Source organism: Embiotoca jacksoni, unplaced genomic scaffold (genome assembly GCF_022577435.1).
Source record: "Embiotoca jacksoni isolate LCO1_2020_lvr unplaced genomic scaffold, fEmbJac1.0.p SCAF_9, whole genome shotgun sequence".
NCBI lineage: Eukaryota > Metazoa > Chordata > Actinopteri > Embiotocidae > Embiotoca > Embiotoca jacksoni.
The window spans coordinates 2,883,515-2,899,105 of record NW_027185447.1 but is presented as its reverse complement, the minus strand read 5'-3'; the positions used below and the strand labels follow the sequence as shown (position 1 = coordinate 2,899,105).

Below are 15,591 nucleotides of genomic sequence, written 5' to 3'. Positions count from 1 at the left end.
ATACATGAGATCATTCCTGATACAGGAGATCATTCCTGATACAGGAGATCGGGAATGATACAGGAGATCATTCCCGATACAGGAGATCGGGAATGATACAGGAGATCATTCCTGCCGACCGCAATAAGACTGTACAATAACTCACCTCTGGCAAAATCCATCACACAACAATAACACTGTTGTCTGCGTTTCTTGGTTGTTTGTATATAATATATATATAGATATAGATATATACTGTACTGTATATACTGTGCATTTTATATTAAAAAAAATTTGTACTGCTATTTTATTGCTTTTTATTATTCCATTATTACCTTATTGCTTCCTGTATGTTGCTGTAGCGAAAACATTTCCCCTCGGGGATCAGTAAAGTACCTACCTACCTCCGAGAGAGGGATATTATTTTGAAATCTCAAACCGGAAGTAGCGTGTTTTCCGTTGGCTAGTCGAGATGTAGCACTCTGGACTCCAACTAGCCGAAGGAGGCTAATATTTCTCCTTCTCACTCAAACTGTCGATTACGAGCTTCGCTTCTCAGGTTGTTACTGCAAACACATCAGCCTCGGCTTCAGGAAGCCTTCAGGACCCCGGCTGCTTCCCTCCTCAGGCGCAGTGTTGTGAAAGAAACGGACGCGTTATATATATTTATATATATAATAAAAAAAAAAGAGCGGAACACACCGGCTGTAGCAGCGAGCTGTGGCCGGCTGGAGGAAGCTGTCTGGGCGACCATTACCGGAGCAGCGGCTTCACCCCGCCGGCTGTCGACCGAGCCTGTCAGCTGCCATAATAGGTACGGCTGTGTTTTAAATTCCGTATTGAGCCGGTGTGAACTTTTTGTTTTAATTTGATCCAGGTTTTAGTTTAATATCGTTTTTATGCGTTCAACGTTGAACAGATAAAAAAAAAAAACAGCCCCATCTTTTAAAGTTAGCAGCCCGGCTAGCTGATGTGTTTACTTCTCGGTACTTTTAGGGGGGAGAGCGCCGTCAATAAGCCGCGTACTTATCGCGGCTTGACAAATAAAACCCGCTGCTTCAGCCTCGCGGCGCTTCTGATAAACACGTAAACCGCAGAAGAGCTTTTAACTGTTTTAAAAAACTGTAAATATGGCTGACATTTTATTCCCGAAATAAGGACGCCGATCTGTTGAGGCTGTGGCATTCTTGAAGCTGATTGGCTGCGGCGGGCGTCAGTCAAACTTTCCTGCGCGCTGATTGGATAACCACCGTCGTGTTGTGGCTGCCAACAGTTTATGAGATAAAGTTGAGAATAATCTACAGATCATTTTTCTTTACCGGTCGCCTGTGTTTAGTCCGAAAAGAACAACCGTCTGCTTGACATCTGGCCAACTGTCAATACGGTGGTTCACCTATTTATCTATTTTGGGTGACTAAGAGTTTCCCGGTGTGTGAAGGAATCACTACAGGTGATACTGAGCACTAATAACACAGCAGTAATAGTCAACGTGTGGCAGGGGTGTATCTGAATGACCTAATTAGTCAGAGTTAAACCTCCTTGGCCTTAGTTTTGTGATATGTTTGCAGTAGTGTAATGTCTGTAAATATAATTATTATAAGGGAAAATAATCTTTTGAAGCAGCAAAGCATGGATATAGATAGATAGGAGTAAGTGATTGCTGTATAAATAATAAATATGATATAACAAAGGCATTGAAACTTTCCTGTATGAATGACTCATTATCAAGGGAGATTACAGATTTTGTATGTACTTAGTATATTCAAGTGCTTATACAAAATATGTTTTATGTATTGACTATTGTTTAATGGTCTGACACCACAGTTTTCTCATTTTATTTCCCTTTTAACCAACAGGAGGCAACGTGTGATTGGTGGCCTATGAGGAAGCCACGTCGAAAAGGCCAGGTGGCCACGGGAAGTGCAGTAGATGTCAAAAAATCCAATGGGACAGTTGGCGGGCGTGGGGGTGCCCGCCAGCGATCACCATCCCCTTACAGCCTCAAGGCATCTCCAAGCAGAGAAACCCTGACCTATGCTCAGGCCCAGAAGGTGGTGGAGGTGGAACTGGAGGGTCGGCTTCACCGCATCTCTATTCTTGAGCCTTTGGAAGTCATCACTGAAGATGAGATGATGGCTCAGGACATTAGTGAGTGTAACAGCAACAAAGAGAACAGTGAGCAGTCGTCACCTCCCACCAGCAGTGCCCAAACACCCCGCAAAACCATCACACCCCGAGGCCGCAGGAAAGACTGCAGAAGTTCCTCTCTCAAGTCGCCACCACCTTCTAAGAACAACTGTTCCAATTCTCATCCGCAATCACCTGAAAAGCTGAACACATCGCACTATCTTCACATGGCCCTCCCTGAACCTAAGTTTCGTGTGCTGGAAACGTTCAAACCCGCCGAGGCACCCCCTCTGCCTGCGGCATATTACCGTTATATTGAACGCTCTGTTGAGGAGCAAGAAGCTGAGGCGGAATATGACATGGACGAAGAGGACACTGCCTGGCTGGAGATGGTCAATAACGGCCGGACATCAGAGGGTTACTCCGCTATCTCACAAGACACCTTTGAGCTGCTGGTGGACCGGTTGGAGGAGGAGGCATACCGGGAAGCCCGCAGCCGGGCACCCTCTCAAAGCACTATAGACGACGATGCCTTCTGCTGCGTGTGCCTGGATGACGAGTGCCTCAACAGCAACGTCATCCTCTTCTGTGACTCCTGCAACCTGGCTGTGCACCAGGAGTGTTACGGAGTGCCCTACATCCCGGAGGGCCAGTGGCTGTGCCGCTGCTGCCTCCAGTCCCCTCAGAAACCTGTTGACTGTGTTCTATGTCCAAACCGCGGTGGCGCCTTCAAGCAAACGAGTGACGGCCGCTGGGCACATGTGGTCTGCGCTATATGGATCCCTGAAGTCTGCTTTGCCAACACAGTATTTCTGGAACCAGTGGAAGGAGTCAATAACATTCCCACAGCTCGCTGGAAACTGACCTGCTACCTATGCAAGCAGAAAGGCCACGGTGCATCTATTCAGTGCCACAAGGCCAACTGTTACACTGCGTTTCATGTCACATGTGCTCAGCGTGCCGGCCTGTTTATGAAGATCGATCCGGTGCGAGAAACAAACATCAACGGGACCACATTTTCAGTTAAAAAGACGGCCTTCTGTGAAGCCCATTCTCCGCCTGGACAAGAGACAGTGTCAGATGAGGAGAGTGAAGGACGAGTGGTGGGCAGCAGAGGGAGGGCTAGTAGAGGACGGAGTGCCTACACGGAGGGTCCGACAACGCCGAAAAAAGGCAGAAAGTGTGACGATGATGCCAAGACAGATAAAAAGAAAGGGAAGAAGAATACAGAGTCAACAGCACAACAGACTACTTCACCACAAGTCGTAGTTCCCCAGATACCGACAAGCAGGTTAGACTACCTTTATTTTTGATCAAATGTCTCTGTTGTTCAACAAAACATGTATATCCTTTCTTTTCGGGAAACATTTCACAGAGAGGGTTTCAATTAGATCGTCAAGACACCTAGTGAAGACGCAAATGGTCAAAACACAATATAGATTTGGGGATTTACTAACCCGTCCCAAGTAAACAAGAGTGTACAATTACAACAGCTCTCTTGTGGAGATGCCTGAATTGATGTCGGTCATATTCACAGTAACACAAACCTGCATCTTCCTCTGTTGTACAGGCTGAATATCATCTGCAAAGGAATCCTCCTCCAGAGGAAAAACCAGTTCATGCAGAGGCTGCACAACTATTGGTTACTCAAGCGTCAGTCAAGAAACGGTGTGCCGCTGGTCCGGCGGTTGCACTCTAACATCCAGTCCCAAAGGAATACTGAACAGGTCAGGGCAGGACACAGAACTACAGCTATTGGCATTATGTGGCTATTTCTGTGCTCTGATGATTACATTTTTTTTTTTAACAACCTAATTTAAAAACTATTGCTCGGCTTTAAATTGATTTCTGACCGTGTTTATACAAGCTCTAAAATGTGCTGTATTCTGCAGCCTGAAGTGGACGAAAAGATTTCTGCTGCAAGAGAAGCACTGAGGTATTGGCAGAAGCTTCGGCACGATCTTGAAAAAGCCAGACTGCTGGTGGAGCTCATCCGCAAGAGGGAGAAACTCAAACGAGAGCAGGTAACATTCACGGGTGAATCATGCTCACAGGCTGGGACGCTGTCAATTCACCGTTTACCTTTTAAAAAATGTACAATATACAGAATGCCGTATTTCAGAACCAAAAGTTTGGAGACGTAAAGTACCTGGAAAATGTGGATGCTTAAAATATTCTCCAGTGTAATCTGAAGTTCTGTGTTTGGATGATCTCCTTTTTTTTTTTTTTAGCCTATTCTATAGAGAGTATGCTGGCATCTCTTTTCAAGGTAATGCTATTCCCTCTCTGTCACAGAGTGGCAAAACAAACAGGTGGCTGCTTTGAATGGATATGGATATGGATATGGATATGGACTGGCCGTCCCAGGAGGAAAACAAGCAAATACCTTTTTAAAAATAAAGGCCCTAAATGTTAACAATTATCTGTATGAGATCATGAGCAGCCAGGGGTGTGTGAATCTTTAACTCTATCCAGATCAGGACTTGAAATGATATTCTGGTTGTTGGTGGATATCTTTTGGACAAATATTTATCATGTTTCATACAGACAACCACTTTCTTGGGTGTTTAGCGTTAGATACATATTCACACTTATCAGGTCATGTTGCTACTCCTCACATTAGTCTGTAAACAGACCGAATTCCTTGTAGCTTGCAGCTTCTACGTAGGTTGACATCACATTCATATCATCTGACTTGAACTACAGGTCAAAGTTCACCAGGCCGCTCTGGAGATGCAGTTGACCCCGATGCTGGTGCTGCTGCGCTCCACCCTGGACCAACTACAGGAGAAGGACTCCGCCCAGATCTTTTCACAGCCAGTGAACATCAAGGAGGTCAGACATGTTGTGCTTGTCACTGTTATAACACTGACTCCAGACACACAGGTTACGTAGTGTTCGGCGGTGGGGTGGCCTGCTGGTTCTGGAAGTGTGTTTCCTCACTCTGTCGTACCTTCAAATATATCTTGAGTCATTGATAAATAATTAGAGGAATTTGTGTCGTAATTTTTTTATTACCTGTCTAGAAGTTCTGAAAATTCCATCCATGCCTCCTCTCTCACTGAGAAATCTGAAAAACCTTTCATTTTACAAGTTTAACGACTGGATGTAAGATGTCTTCTGTATCATTGGGAGCCCACTCAGTGTATATGCAACGCAAGCTTCAAGTTTCCACATATCGTGTTCTAATGGGGCTTCCAGACGAGTTGGGATGTCACATTGTGCAGAGTTGACGTCAAACATTAAAGAGAAGTAACAATCACCAAGACGCATTTTATAATTAAGGAGGACTGTCACATAGAAACATGGGGCTCTCCAGGTATTGTAAGGATCCTCGAGCTTTATGTTCACTGCTCCAGTTTTAATTGTTTCACGTTTGTTTCGGAGATATCGTCACTGAATATTACACCACCCGTTAGCCTTGGCTGGTGTTACCATGGAGAAGATGCTTGTCCGAGCCAAAATCAGTTGTAGCAAGTTGAGAACATTTCAGTTGCACTTGTTAAAAAAAACAAAAAAAACCACATTGCTCCAACTGTGATTTTTGTATTGTTGTCAATGAGAAAAAAAAGTCATGGGGTTTAACACCTGTAGAACCAGGGCACCTAAAATACCACCTCTATAGGAAGAAAACAGAACTGCACAGGGTTAATGAGATGGGTTTAGTTGGACTTGAACCAAATGTTCTCTGCAACACAAACAGCTGGAAAAATGTCTTGCCAGACTTTAACATAATGAGATGTTAATGAGCCTCTGGCTAGGTTAGTGTAAAGTACAATTTATGAATGAGAAGTGGTGCTATTTTATTTTTTGCCTTTAATTAATAGAGACAGTAGAGATAGACAGGAAATGTGGGGAAGGAGAGCAGAGCAGTGGCGAGTAGTTAAAGTCGGCCCAGCTGGGAATCGAACTGGCAGCTCGCTGCTCTGGGGATTATCGGCCATGTGTGTAGAACTGCATGCAACCGCACCACTCAGATATCAGGTTACTCCAGTGGTGCTTCTTGCTACGTTTTACAGACGGTTTTTTTGCACTTCATCAAATTTGTATTTTACTGCTCAAACTATGTGCATTTTTGTGATTAAGTCTTGGGTTTCTGTTTCGTCCTCAGGTCCCAGACTACCTTGAGTTTATCAGCCAGCCAATGGACTTTTCATCTATGTGCTCCAAGCTGGAAAGCCATGCTTACCGCTCAGTGGCTGACCTGGAGGCCGACTTTAATCTGATGGTGTCCAACTGCCTCCTGTACAACGCCAAGGACACAGTCTTCCACCGGGCAGCACTGCGTATTCGAGACCTCGGAGGAGCCATACTGCGCCACGCTCAGCGACAAGCCACCAACACTGGGCTGGACCTGGACACCGGCATGCACTTTCCAGAATCCCCCCAGAAAAGAGACTTCTACAGCTGCACCTGGGAGGATGGTAAGTCACGGTGGAGGTGCTGTCAACACATACAGTGCATCTGGAAAGTATTCACAGCGCTTCACTTTTCCCACATTTTGTTACGTTACAGCCTTATTCCAAAATGGATTAAATTTATTTTTTCCCCAAAATTCTACATACGATACCCCATCACGATTACGTGAAAAAAGTTTTTTTGAAACTTTTGCAGATCTATTAAAAATAAAAAAGGAAAAAATCACATGTACATAAGTATTCACAGCCTTTGCCATGACACTCAAAACTGAGCTCAGGTGCATCCTGTTTCCACTGATCATCCTTGAGATGTTTCTACAACTTGATTGGAGTCCACCTGGTAAATTCAGTTGATTGGACATGATTTGGAAAGACACATACCGTCTATATAAGGTCCCACAGTTGACAGTGCATGTCAGAGCACAAACCAAGACATGAAGTCCAAAGAATTGTCTGTAAACCTCCGAGACAGGATTGTATCGAGACACAGATCTGGGGAAGGGTACAGAAAAATGTCTGCAGCATTGAAGGTCCCAATGAGCACAGTGGCCTCCATCATCCGTAAATGGAAGAAGTTTGGAACCACCAGGACTCTTCCTAGAGTCGGCCGCCCGGCCAAACTGAGCGATCGGGGGAGAAGGGCCTTAGTCAGGGAGGTGACCAAGAACCCGATGGTCACTCTGACAGAGCTCCAACGTTGCTCTGTGAAGAGAGGAGAACCTTCCAGAAGGACAACCATCTCTGCAGCACTCCACCAAGCAGGCCTGTATGGTAGAATGACCAGACGGAAGACACTCCTCAGTAAAAGGCACATGACAGCCCACCAGGAGTTTACCAAAAGGCACCTGAAGGACTCTCAGACCATGAGAAACTAAATTCTCTGGCCTGATGAAACAAAGATTGAACTCTTTGGCCTGAATGCCAAGCGTCATGTTTGGAGGAAACCAGGCACCGCTCATCACCTGGCCAATACCGTCTCTACGGTGAAGCATGGTGGTGGCAGCATCATGCTGTGGGGATGTTTTTCAGCGGCAGGAACTGGGAGACTAGTCAGGATGGAGGGAAAGATGAATACAGCAATGTACAGAGACATCCTTGATGAAAACCTTCTCCAGAGCGCTCTGGACCTCAGACTGGGACGAAGGTTCATCTTCCAACAGGACAACGACCCGAAGCACACAGCCAAGATAACGAAGGAGTGTCTTCGGGACAACTCTGTGAATGTCTTTGAGAGGCCCAGGCAGAGCCCAGACTTGAACCCGATTGAACATCTCTGGAGAGATCTGAAAATGGCTGTGCACCGACGCTCCCCATCCAACCTGATGGAGCTTGAGAGGTCCTGCAAAGAAGAATGGGAGAAACTGCCCAAGAATAGGTGTGCCGAGCTTATAGCATCATACTCAAAAAGACTTGAGGCTGTAATTGCTGCCAAAGATGCTTCAACAAAGTATTGAGCAAAGGCTGTGAATACTTATGTGCGTGTTATATTTTTGTTCTTTATTTTAAAATAGATTTGCAAAAGTTTTAAACAAACTTTTTTTCACATCATTATGAGGTATCGTGTTTAGAATTTTGAGGGGAAAAAATGAACGTAATCCATTTTGGAATAAAGCTGTAACACAACAAAATGTGGAAAAAGTGAAGCGCCGTGAATACTTTCCAGATGCACTGTATATATGGAAAACACGGTGCTGAGCAGCGTGTGGTACTGTTGCATATCTTTTACTGCACTTCTGTTGAGATTCCAGACTAGCGGAGCCTGACTTTTCCTTCTTTAGGGGGTTTTCTGCTGGGAAGCAGAGCGATGAGCCTTATTACATAACACTTTCAACGTTGTTGGGGTTTTTTTTGTTTGGTTTTGTCCATCCAGCCAGTAAATACTGAATTCATTATAAGAATCAGTGTTCGTCTTGTTTTGTTTTTTTTAAATGAATATATACGTATTGGACTGATTTGTTGTGCCTTGATGACTCATCCACGCTTCGCTGTCAGCGTAACTCATCTCTGCGTTCAGTCGACAGTGTGCTGGATCCAGATAATCGGCTCCACATGACGGTGGAAGAACAGCTGAAGGAGCTGCTGGAAAAGATGGACTTCGTCTCCTCGATGCGCTGCAGCGGCGCCCGAACTCGACGCATCCGCCTGCTTCGCCGCGAGATCAACAGCGTCCGCTACAGGCAGGGCCAACACCCCCGTCACGGCCTTCACAACGGACATCTCAAAGAAGAAGAAGAGGACGAAGACGACGATGAGGAGGAAGATGACGACAAAGACGTCAAGGCGGACAACGGCCTTTCGTCTTCGGACAAAGGTGGGTGACGAAAAGCGCCGACGTTCCAACAGAATGAAATTGCCAATGCATGAAGCTTTAAAAGCCACTTTTTTTTTTCAATGAGACCCGTTGTGAACATGAGCTAACGGAACATTGTCCTCAGGTAATTGAGCCAGGGTCCCCCCCACGCACCAACCCCAACCACCCCACTGTCTCCAGTCTAGTAAGTAGGGGCCCACAGAGTCTCGTTAGCCATGGCTGCCTCACAACTCCTCTCTCCCAGTGCACTCTATGTCTGCACCTCTTCTATACATCACTCTCATGGACTCACCACTCTCCATTGGCCACGTACAGTCATGCCATGTCATCCCACTTCTGACCGCAGGCTTGTCCCGTCAAGCAGTCTGTAGCCACCGTAGAAGACGGCAGCAGAACGCCTGTGATTCGAGTCATAAAACAACTACCATGCTACCATGTCGCTGGTGTACAGTTGTGAGAGCGAAGTTATCTCTTCACTTGTCTTGATAAGGTCCTCCATATCTGCAGAATATCTCACCTCCCTCTGGGCTGTGGTCAGTGTTAGACTGAAACGTATATCATTCCGAAGTGACACCATTTCCCAGTGTGACTACTACACCACCACATCACTACATGCTAAGTGGACCTTCACGTCAAAACAACGCCGAGTGAAATTAATTGTCATTTATCCCCTCATCTTTCAGACGACCTCAAATCCACTTCGCCGCCCACACTGGAACGGACCGGGCTGGCTCCTCCCCCGCGCCTGGGGGACGCGCCCCTGGAGCCCCCCACCCTGCGGCCAATCACGAGGGAGTCCCGGTCCCCCAGCTGGCCCTGCAAGCGCCTTAAGATGGACGGCGACCTCTCAAACAGCGCCGCGGAGAACATTATTAATTGCACTAAAGCTCAAGAGCGGTCGGCATCGTCGCCTCCCAGTTTGCACAGCGAAGGGCCGGCGGTGACCAACGGCGCGCCCGAGCTCAGCTTCCCCCCGCGGCCCACCACCGGGGGGGTCGGGCGACGGACCTCCGTGCTGTTCAAGAAGGCAAAAAACGGAGCCAAGCTGTTCAGAGAGAGAGACAATGCTTTGCTGAACGGAAAGGGACCGCGGGACGAGAATCCGAGCAGCGACCGGACACCACCCGCATCGGCAGCCGGCACCCCCTCCTCCACCCCTCTGTCCACGCCGCGCAAGACCCCGCAGAAAAGCCCAGGACCCCCGACTCTCAATGAGCGGTGGACCCCCGGTCGAGACGCGTGCTCGGATAGCGAGCTGGAGAAGAACCCAAATCACGCGCTGCAACGTGGTGAGACGTTTCACTCTGTTACAGACACGACACACATTTCTAAACAAAGTCGAGGTCCTCTTCACAGAAACAGCTGCTCGAAACACTGCGGACGTCCAGCAGGATGTGACCACATGAGGTGGAGTGTGCTGACTGTGCATGTCTTATTAGCTCCCGGTAGATTGTTTAAACAGCCAAAGTACAAGTCATGAAAATGTCAGAAAGCTAAACAGCGGAGGGAAGTGGATGTTATTACAGTTACAGATGTTACAGATGTTAGTTTTCTACCGCGTCGTGTTAAACGGAGCTGCCGCGCTGCTTTCGGATCAGAGCGACCCTTTCGCTGGTTTTCATTCGTTTTCATGTTCAGCATTCTGCGTTTAACACGCGGCCTACAACACGTCCAGCTTTAATTTACACGGGAGCCGGATCGATAGATTCAGCGAGTGGAAAAAAATTCAGCAATAACGATGTTTGATTTGTTCGCTCGTACGTTTAAAACGCGGTTCAGCAAACATTTTTGAAAGCAGCATGTTTTGCAGCTTATCGTCCACACTGACATCAGCGCACTGAAACAGTCAAATATAAATTACTATAAAACAAAAAAAAAAACACAGGTAGAACCATTTTAAATTGGCCCGAGCATCTTTTCTGCATCATGGTTTGTAAAACGACAGTTCTCATATTGGCCGACACGTACGTCGATACCGACACATCCGTGATAGTCCGACGTCAGCCAATACAATCAGCTGGCTGACGTATCATTCACGGTCTACTTAAAGAAGCAATCGTCTCCCAGCGCTTTCTCAGGAGGAAACAAAGCAGCTGATCAACGGTCTGTGCTGACATCAGTCCACCGTGTCCATAAAACAAAACACTTCTTCCGTTGACAACCGTCACTCAGATTTCTGTCATAATTTCAGCAGCAGCCGTTCTGTAATTTCTATCTTTTGCTTCGAGGGCTGACAAACGGCTTCAACAAGCACAAAGACGGCGGGTCCGACTCGGAGGACAGCCCGTGCCCGGTCCTCCACAAAGAAACGTAAGACACAGTGTATCTCTTGTTGTTGTCCCGTGTCCGGTTGCGATAACGGCCGACCGCAAACTAACAATACAACTAACTGTTCCAGCAACTCGCCGCCCAAACGAAGCCTCGGTAAACCGGCTCTCTCCAAAGTCCCCTTCCTGGAGATCGTCAACGGAGACTCGGATTACACCGGTAATTTATTCCCCAACTTCACCTCGAAGACAAATTACATTCTTCGTCCTTTTAATTTGTCTCTCGTTCATGAAATCATTTTGAGTTTCTGCTGTTGATTTTGGAGGCAACGGGAGCCGGACGTCCGAGGACGAGCCGGAGCTGGAGCCTCTGGAGCTGGTGTGGGCCAAGTGTCGAGGGTACCCCTCCTATCCTGCTCTGGTAAACGCTCGATCATTACCGTCTCACGCGAGCCCGTCGACGCACGGGCGCAGCTCTAAATTCCCCGTCGGACCGCGTTTCGTTTCAGGTCATCGACCCGGAGATGCCCGAGGAGGGCCTGTTGCACAACGGGGTGCCCATCCCCGTCCCGCCCAAAGACGTCCTGCGCCTGGGGGAGCAGCGGCAGGAGGAGGCCGACGAGAGGCTCTACCTGGTGCTTTTCTTTGACAACAAGCGCACGTGGTGAGTCTCGCCCGCCGACGTCGCGCGGAGCTGCTCTCGTTTTGTCCCAGACGACGTACGTCACCGAGGACGCTCCGAGACAGTAATCTCACATGGGACTTGCGCGTGGCACTTGAATCTGGACTCGGGCCGCGGCCGAGCGGTCGTTACGGCAGCGTGTCCGATACGTTTCCCTCCAACTCAAATGAAGGTGCTCGATAAACACACTGATGGCTTCTGTCCAGCAGCAGTCTGGTGGGGGAGGAGGGGGGGAACAAACAACAACAACAACCTTCGTGCTGTGTTCGAGTCCAGCTGCAGCTCGGACGCCTTCATTTGAACAATTGTTTACGTCGGTGGTCCCGCCCCGTCCTCTGCGGAGAGACGGCGACCGTTCAGCTTGAAAGGGCGTCCAGCGTTTCACGCGTCTTGTTTTTGGGGCGTTTCGAGTGCATCATCCTGGTAGTTGTAGCTCACCGCAGGTTTCTGTACCGGACGGGGCGAATGCACTGATACACTCCAAATAGTGAGTGCCGGTTACACGGGGACACCGTTTAGATCGCAGCAACCGTCTCGGAGGAGGGAGGTTCACGGTAACCTGTCCGAGCCGCCGCCCGACACAAACAACAACAGACTTGTATTCGCATTCATCTTCATCACACGATACATCCGTGGCGAATGTGTCTTATCAGGTTCAAATATCACAGTTGTATCTTTCGGTTCACATTTTAACCATGAATCTGATCTGCAGCGATAAAAGAAGGCGTCGTCAGTCCTGTTCAATAATCTGCATCTCTGTCCTCGGGTGTTGTAGGCAGTGGCTCCCCCGGGACAAGGTGACGCCCTTGGGTGCAGACGACACGGCTGACAAGCTGCGCATAATGGAGGGCCGCAAGTCCAGCATTCGCAAGTCCGTGCAGGTGGCGTACGACCGCGCCATTATCCACCAGAGCCGAGTGAGCCACAACCACGGCTTCGTGGCCTCCAACTACCTGTAGAGGGCGAGCGCCAGCTCCCAGCCAGCACGCCACGCCTCACTCGGCGTCGGAGCGGCAGGCGGGCCGAGTCCCGCCGCCAGTCGAATTTGTATTCGCGCTGTGGTCCGAAGAGGGTTGCCGCGGCGGCACAGAGTTCTTTACCAAACCACTAGCGTGTGGCACAGAGCAGCGGGGGGGCGTGCCTTCCAGTCGCTGTTGAGGATGTGGAAGTCCAGATGTGAATGAAGTTGTGTTTAGGGCCCCCGTCGCTGCTGCGGTCGGTCGGCGGGAATTCTCCGTTCAGGGAGGCGAGAGCTTTCTCCACCCGGACGTGTCGGCGCTGTGTGTCCGCACCACACGGAGACGACGTCCCCTCTATTTTGTATAATGCTACTGCCAAGGAATCAAATAGTCAAGACGAGATTTGACATATTTATATGAACTGCAGAAGACTAATGAATGGATCACTGCCATCTTTTATACAATAGCTTTTTACATTTTAATCTTTTACAAAGACACTTGTATATTATAAAGGCACACTTTTTGTACATATGTTTGTGTATTATCAAATTCAATTTAATTTAATGTTGCCGTTTTAAAATGCGAATTTCAATCAACCCACGACGGGCAAAGCGAAGCTGTGTATATTTGTGGAGATAAAATAATTCCTGACTTGCTGCAGTGTACTTAGCTTATTATTGATGTAATTTCACTGTGGTGCGTGTGTACGTGTGCGTACGTGTCTGCATACAACACAGCGAGCCATTGTTCTTTATATTTGAATTCTCTTTTTGATACAGAGAGGAATAATTTATTTATGGAAGACAGAATTATAGAAATAGTTATATTGGTTAAAGCTGAGAGTTAAATCTTATTTAAAACAAATGGAGTGAGGTTTTAAAAAAACATTTTAACGGACGACTTCACATGTCGGGATTTTGCTCGAGACCAGCCGCCACCGTTGACCCCCGACCCAGAGGATTCTATTTATTATCAAGAGCCCCATTTTATCAGATGGATAAACTACACCTTCATAAGCTTGTACTACCTGCATACTTTACCTGCTCACCAAATATTTTGTCTGTAAAAAGTATTTCCTCATTTTGGGAAATAAATGCTCTATTAAAAAAAAAAAACCTTTTGGGATACTCACCTGAAGTTTTTTGGTTGGTTTTTTTTCTTGTATGTAAAAAAAAAGTCCTTGGAACATATTGAAATGCCTTTCAAGTCAGGATACGGGACATTAGCTCACAATCAGTCTGAGAGTTAACAAGATGACCTCCAGTCAGCACATCGGCTTTCTTTTTTTCTTTTTTCTTTATTTTAACGTCACTGCAAAGTGAAAAGTACTGTAAGTGTTTATGTTGACTGTTTACAACAGGTATAAAAAAGACCTTTAAAAATGTCATTGATCAAAGAAATGACAGCAGTCCACGGGCACATTTCTGTCCCATTAGAGGCAAATATTCTATAACGACTGCAGGACTGAAGTCAACTGAGAAAAGGAAGACTTGTGTGTCCATTTTGCAAGCTGTTGGTCCAACACTGTCCCATCAACAGCAGGTGAAAACCTTGTTTCTGCATTACTAACACTGTTTGTCCTTAAGCTGAAGTTAAGACATGGAGCTCCCCATGCAGGTCGTCTCCGTCAGTGTCCCGGCTGCTGTCTGGTCAGCAGGAGGTAGTTGTGACGGAGGGTCCGGAGCTCCGTCAGTCTGCCCAGCAGGCCCCCGAACCGCTGCGGTCCCCCTCGCGCTGCTCCCCCCTGGGCCACGCACACTCTGGACAGCAGGTCCAGGACCAGTTCCTGCATCTTCTCGACACAGCCGGCTGCCTGCAGGGACGCCCGGTCTGCACATCGGGGACAGAGAACGAGAGAGAGAGAGACGGGCTCACTACTTTAAAACATCCCCGAGATCTGCTCCTTTGTGTTGATATCCAAACATGGACGGGACATTTGACTTGCAAAACGGACCCCGGCACATGAGAAATCAAATGTGTTGCATGAGCGGGTGCGTCTCGGGTGTTGATCCGCTGGAGCCCCCGCAGCTGTCGAGACTGTGAGCACGAAAGCGGCTTAAGTCAGTTTAAGCCCTGATAACGTCAGACCCCTGGAGACACGCTGAGCGGATCAATCAGTCACTTTTCCTATCAGAACTTTCTGAAGAGCCCCCAGACAGTTTGTTAATGATTAATGATTACTCACAGCCGAACTGCAGTTTTGCAGTTCTTCACTCGACAGCTGATTAGTTCAGATTAAACGCCCACACACACACAGATTGCTGGTCTGACCTGAGCAGAGCAGAGCCGTGGCGGTGAGCAGCGCGTATTCAGCCTCCGTCAGACGCAGCGCCGTCATGCTGTGGAAGAAGCCGAGCACCGGCCCGAACAGATCCTCGCTGCTGCCTGTTCACACCAGCACACGGAGAAAGAGTCCTCACTTATTCACCGAGCCATTTGTTTCCCGTCTTTTAAGGCTAAATTTTAGTCTGCACACGTGTGGACCGACCTGAACTGATCGGCGTCCTGCTGTGGATGTTTTCCTTCGACTCCGCGTTTCTGAGCCAGTTGTGTGTTGACATGCTGAAAAGCTGCAGGGCTGATGATGGAGACAAATTAAAAGATTTATTTTCAAATATGAATCATGACTATGTTCTGTAGACACTCTGAAAAGCCGGGCGTGCTTTTCTTTCACCTGGACTGGGGCTTGTTGGGTTGTGGGAGAACTGCTGCGCTGAGAGCAGGAACATGACCTCCAGAGAGGAGACGGACAGCAGAGCGCTCTGGTCTGAGAAACCCAGGAGGTCAAAACCTGCGAGGACAACATCATTATTTGTTTTTGTTTTTTTTATATCGGTACTGTGGTTTA

General features: G+C 47.8%; 2 protein-coding genes across 4 annotated transcripts in view; one reads left to right on the top strand and one right to left on the bottom strand.

Moving 5' to 3' along the window:
• Positions 1 to 451: 451 nt before the first annotated feature.
• On the top strand, positions 452 to 13,874 carry brpf3b (bromodomain and PHD finger containing, 3b). Its single transcript, XM_069140691.1, has 13 exons — positions 452 to 793; positions 1,836 to 3,397; positions 3,677 to 3,833; positions 3,999 to 4,130; positions 4,813 to 4,941; positions 6,218 to 6,530; positions 8,539 to 8,835; positions 9,519 to 10,124; positions 11,064 to 11,145; positions 11,234 to 11,322; positions 11,429 to 11,523; positions 11,612 to 11,766; positions 12,560 to 13,874. The coding sequence occupies exons 2-13, from the start codon at positions 1,860 to 1,862 to the stop codon at positions 12,741 to 12,743; spliced, it is 3,777 nt and encodes a 1,258-aa protein (XP_068996792.1). The 5' UTR covers positions 452 to 793; positions 1,836 to 1,859; the 3' UTR covers positions 12,744 to 13,874.
• nr1h5 (nuclear receptor subfamily 1, group H, member 5) overlaps positions 13,870 to 15,591 on the bottom strand; it is a 19,264-nt gene continuing 17,542 nt past the window's right edge. For all 3 annotated transcript variants that reach the window (XM_069140692.1, XM_069140695.1, XM_069140694.1), the window contains exons 8-11: positions 15,418 to 15,534; positions 15,232 to 15,321; positions 15,015 to 15,128; positions 13,870 to 14,573 (exon numbers count right to left, since the gene is read on the bottom strand). In XM_069140692.1, the coding sequence (XP_068996793.1) occupies positions 14,371 to 14,573; positions 15,015 to 15,128; positions 15,232 to 15,321; positions 15,418 to 15,534 (524 nt within the window). In that variant the 3' untranslated portion in view covers positions 13,870 to 14,370. The remainder of the gene's footprint in view (positions 14,574 to 15,014; positions 15,129 to 15,231; positions 15,322 to 15,417; positions 15,535 to 15,591) is intronic.

What these genes read in the sequence shown, in the direction of transcription:
- brpf3b (XM_069140691.1), top strand. Translation starts at nt 1,860, where the DNA reads ATGAGGAAGCCACGTCGAAAAGGCCAGGTGGCCACGGGAAGTGCAGTA. An exon ending in CCTTTCGTCTTCGGACAAAG is followed by an intron (nt 8,836 to 9,518) that starts GTGGGTGACGAA and finishes CTCATCTTTCAG; the next exon opens with ACGACCTCAAATCCACTTCG. An exon ending in CCGGTCCTCCACAAAGAAAC is followed by an intron (nt 11,146 to 11,233) that starts GTAAGACACAGT and finishes TAACTGTTCCAG; the next exon opens with CAACTCGCCGCCCAAACGAA.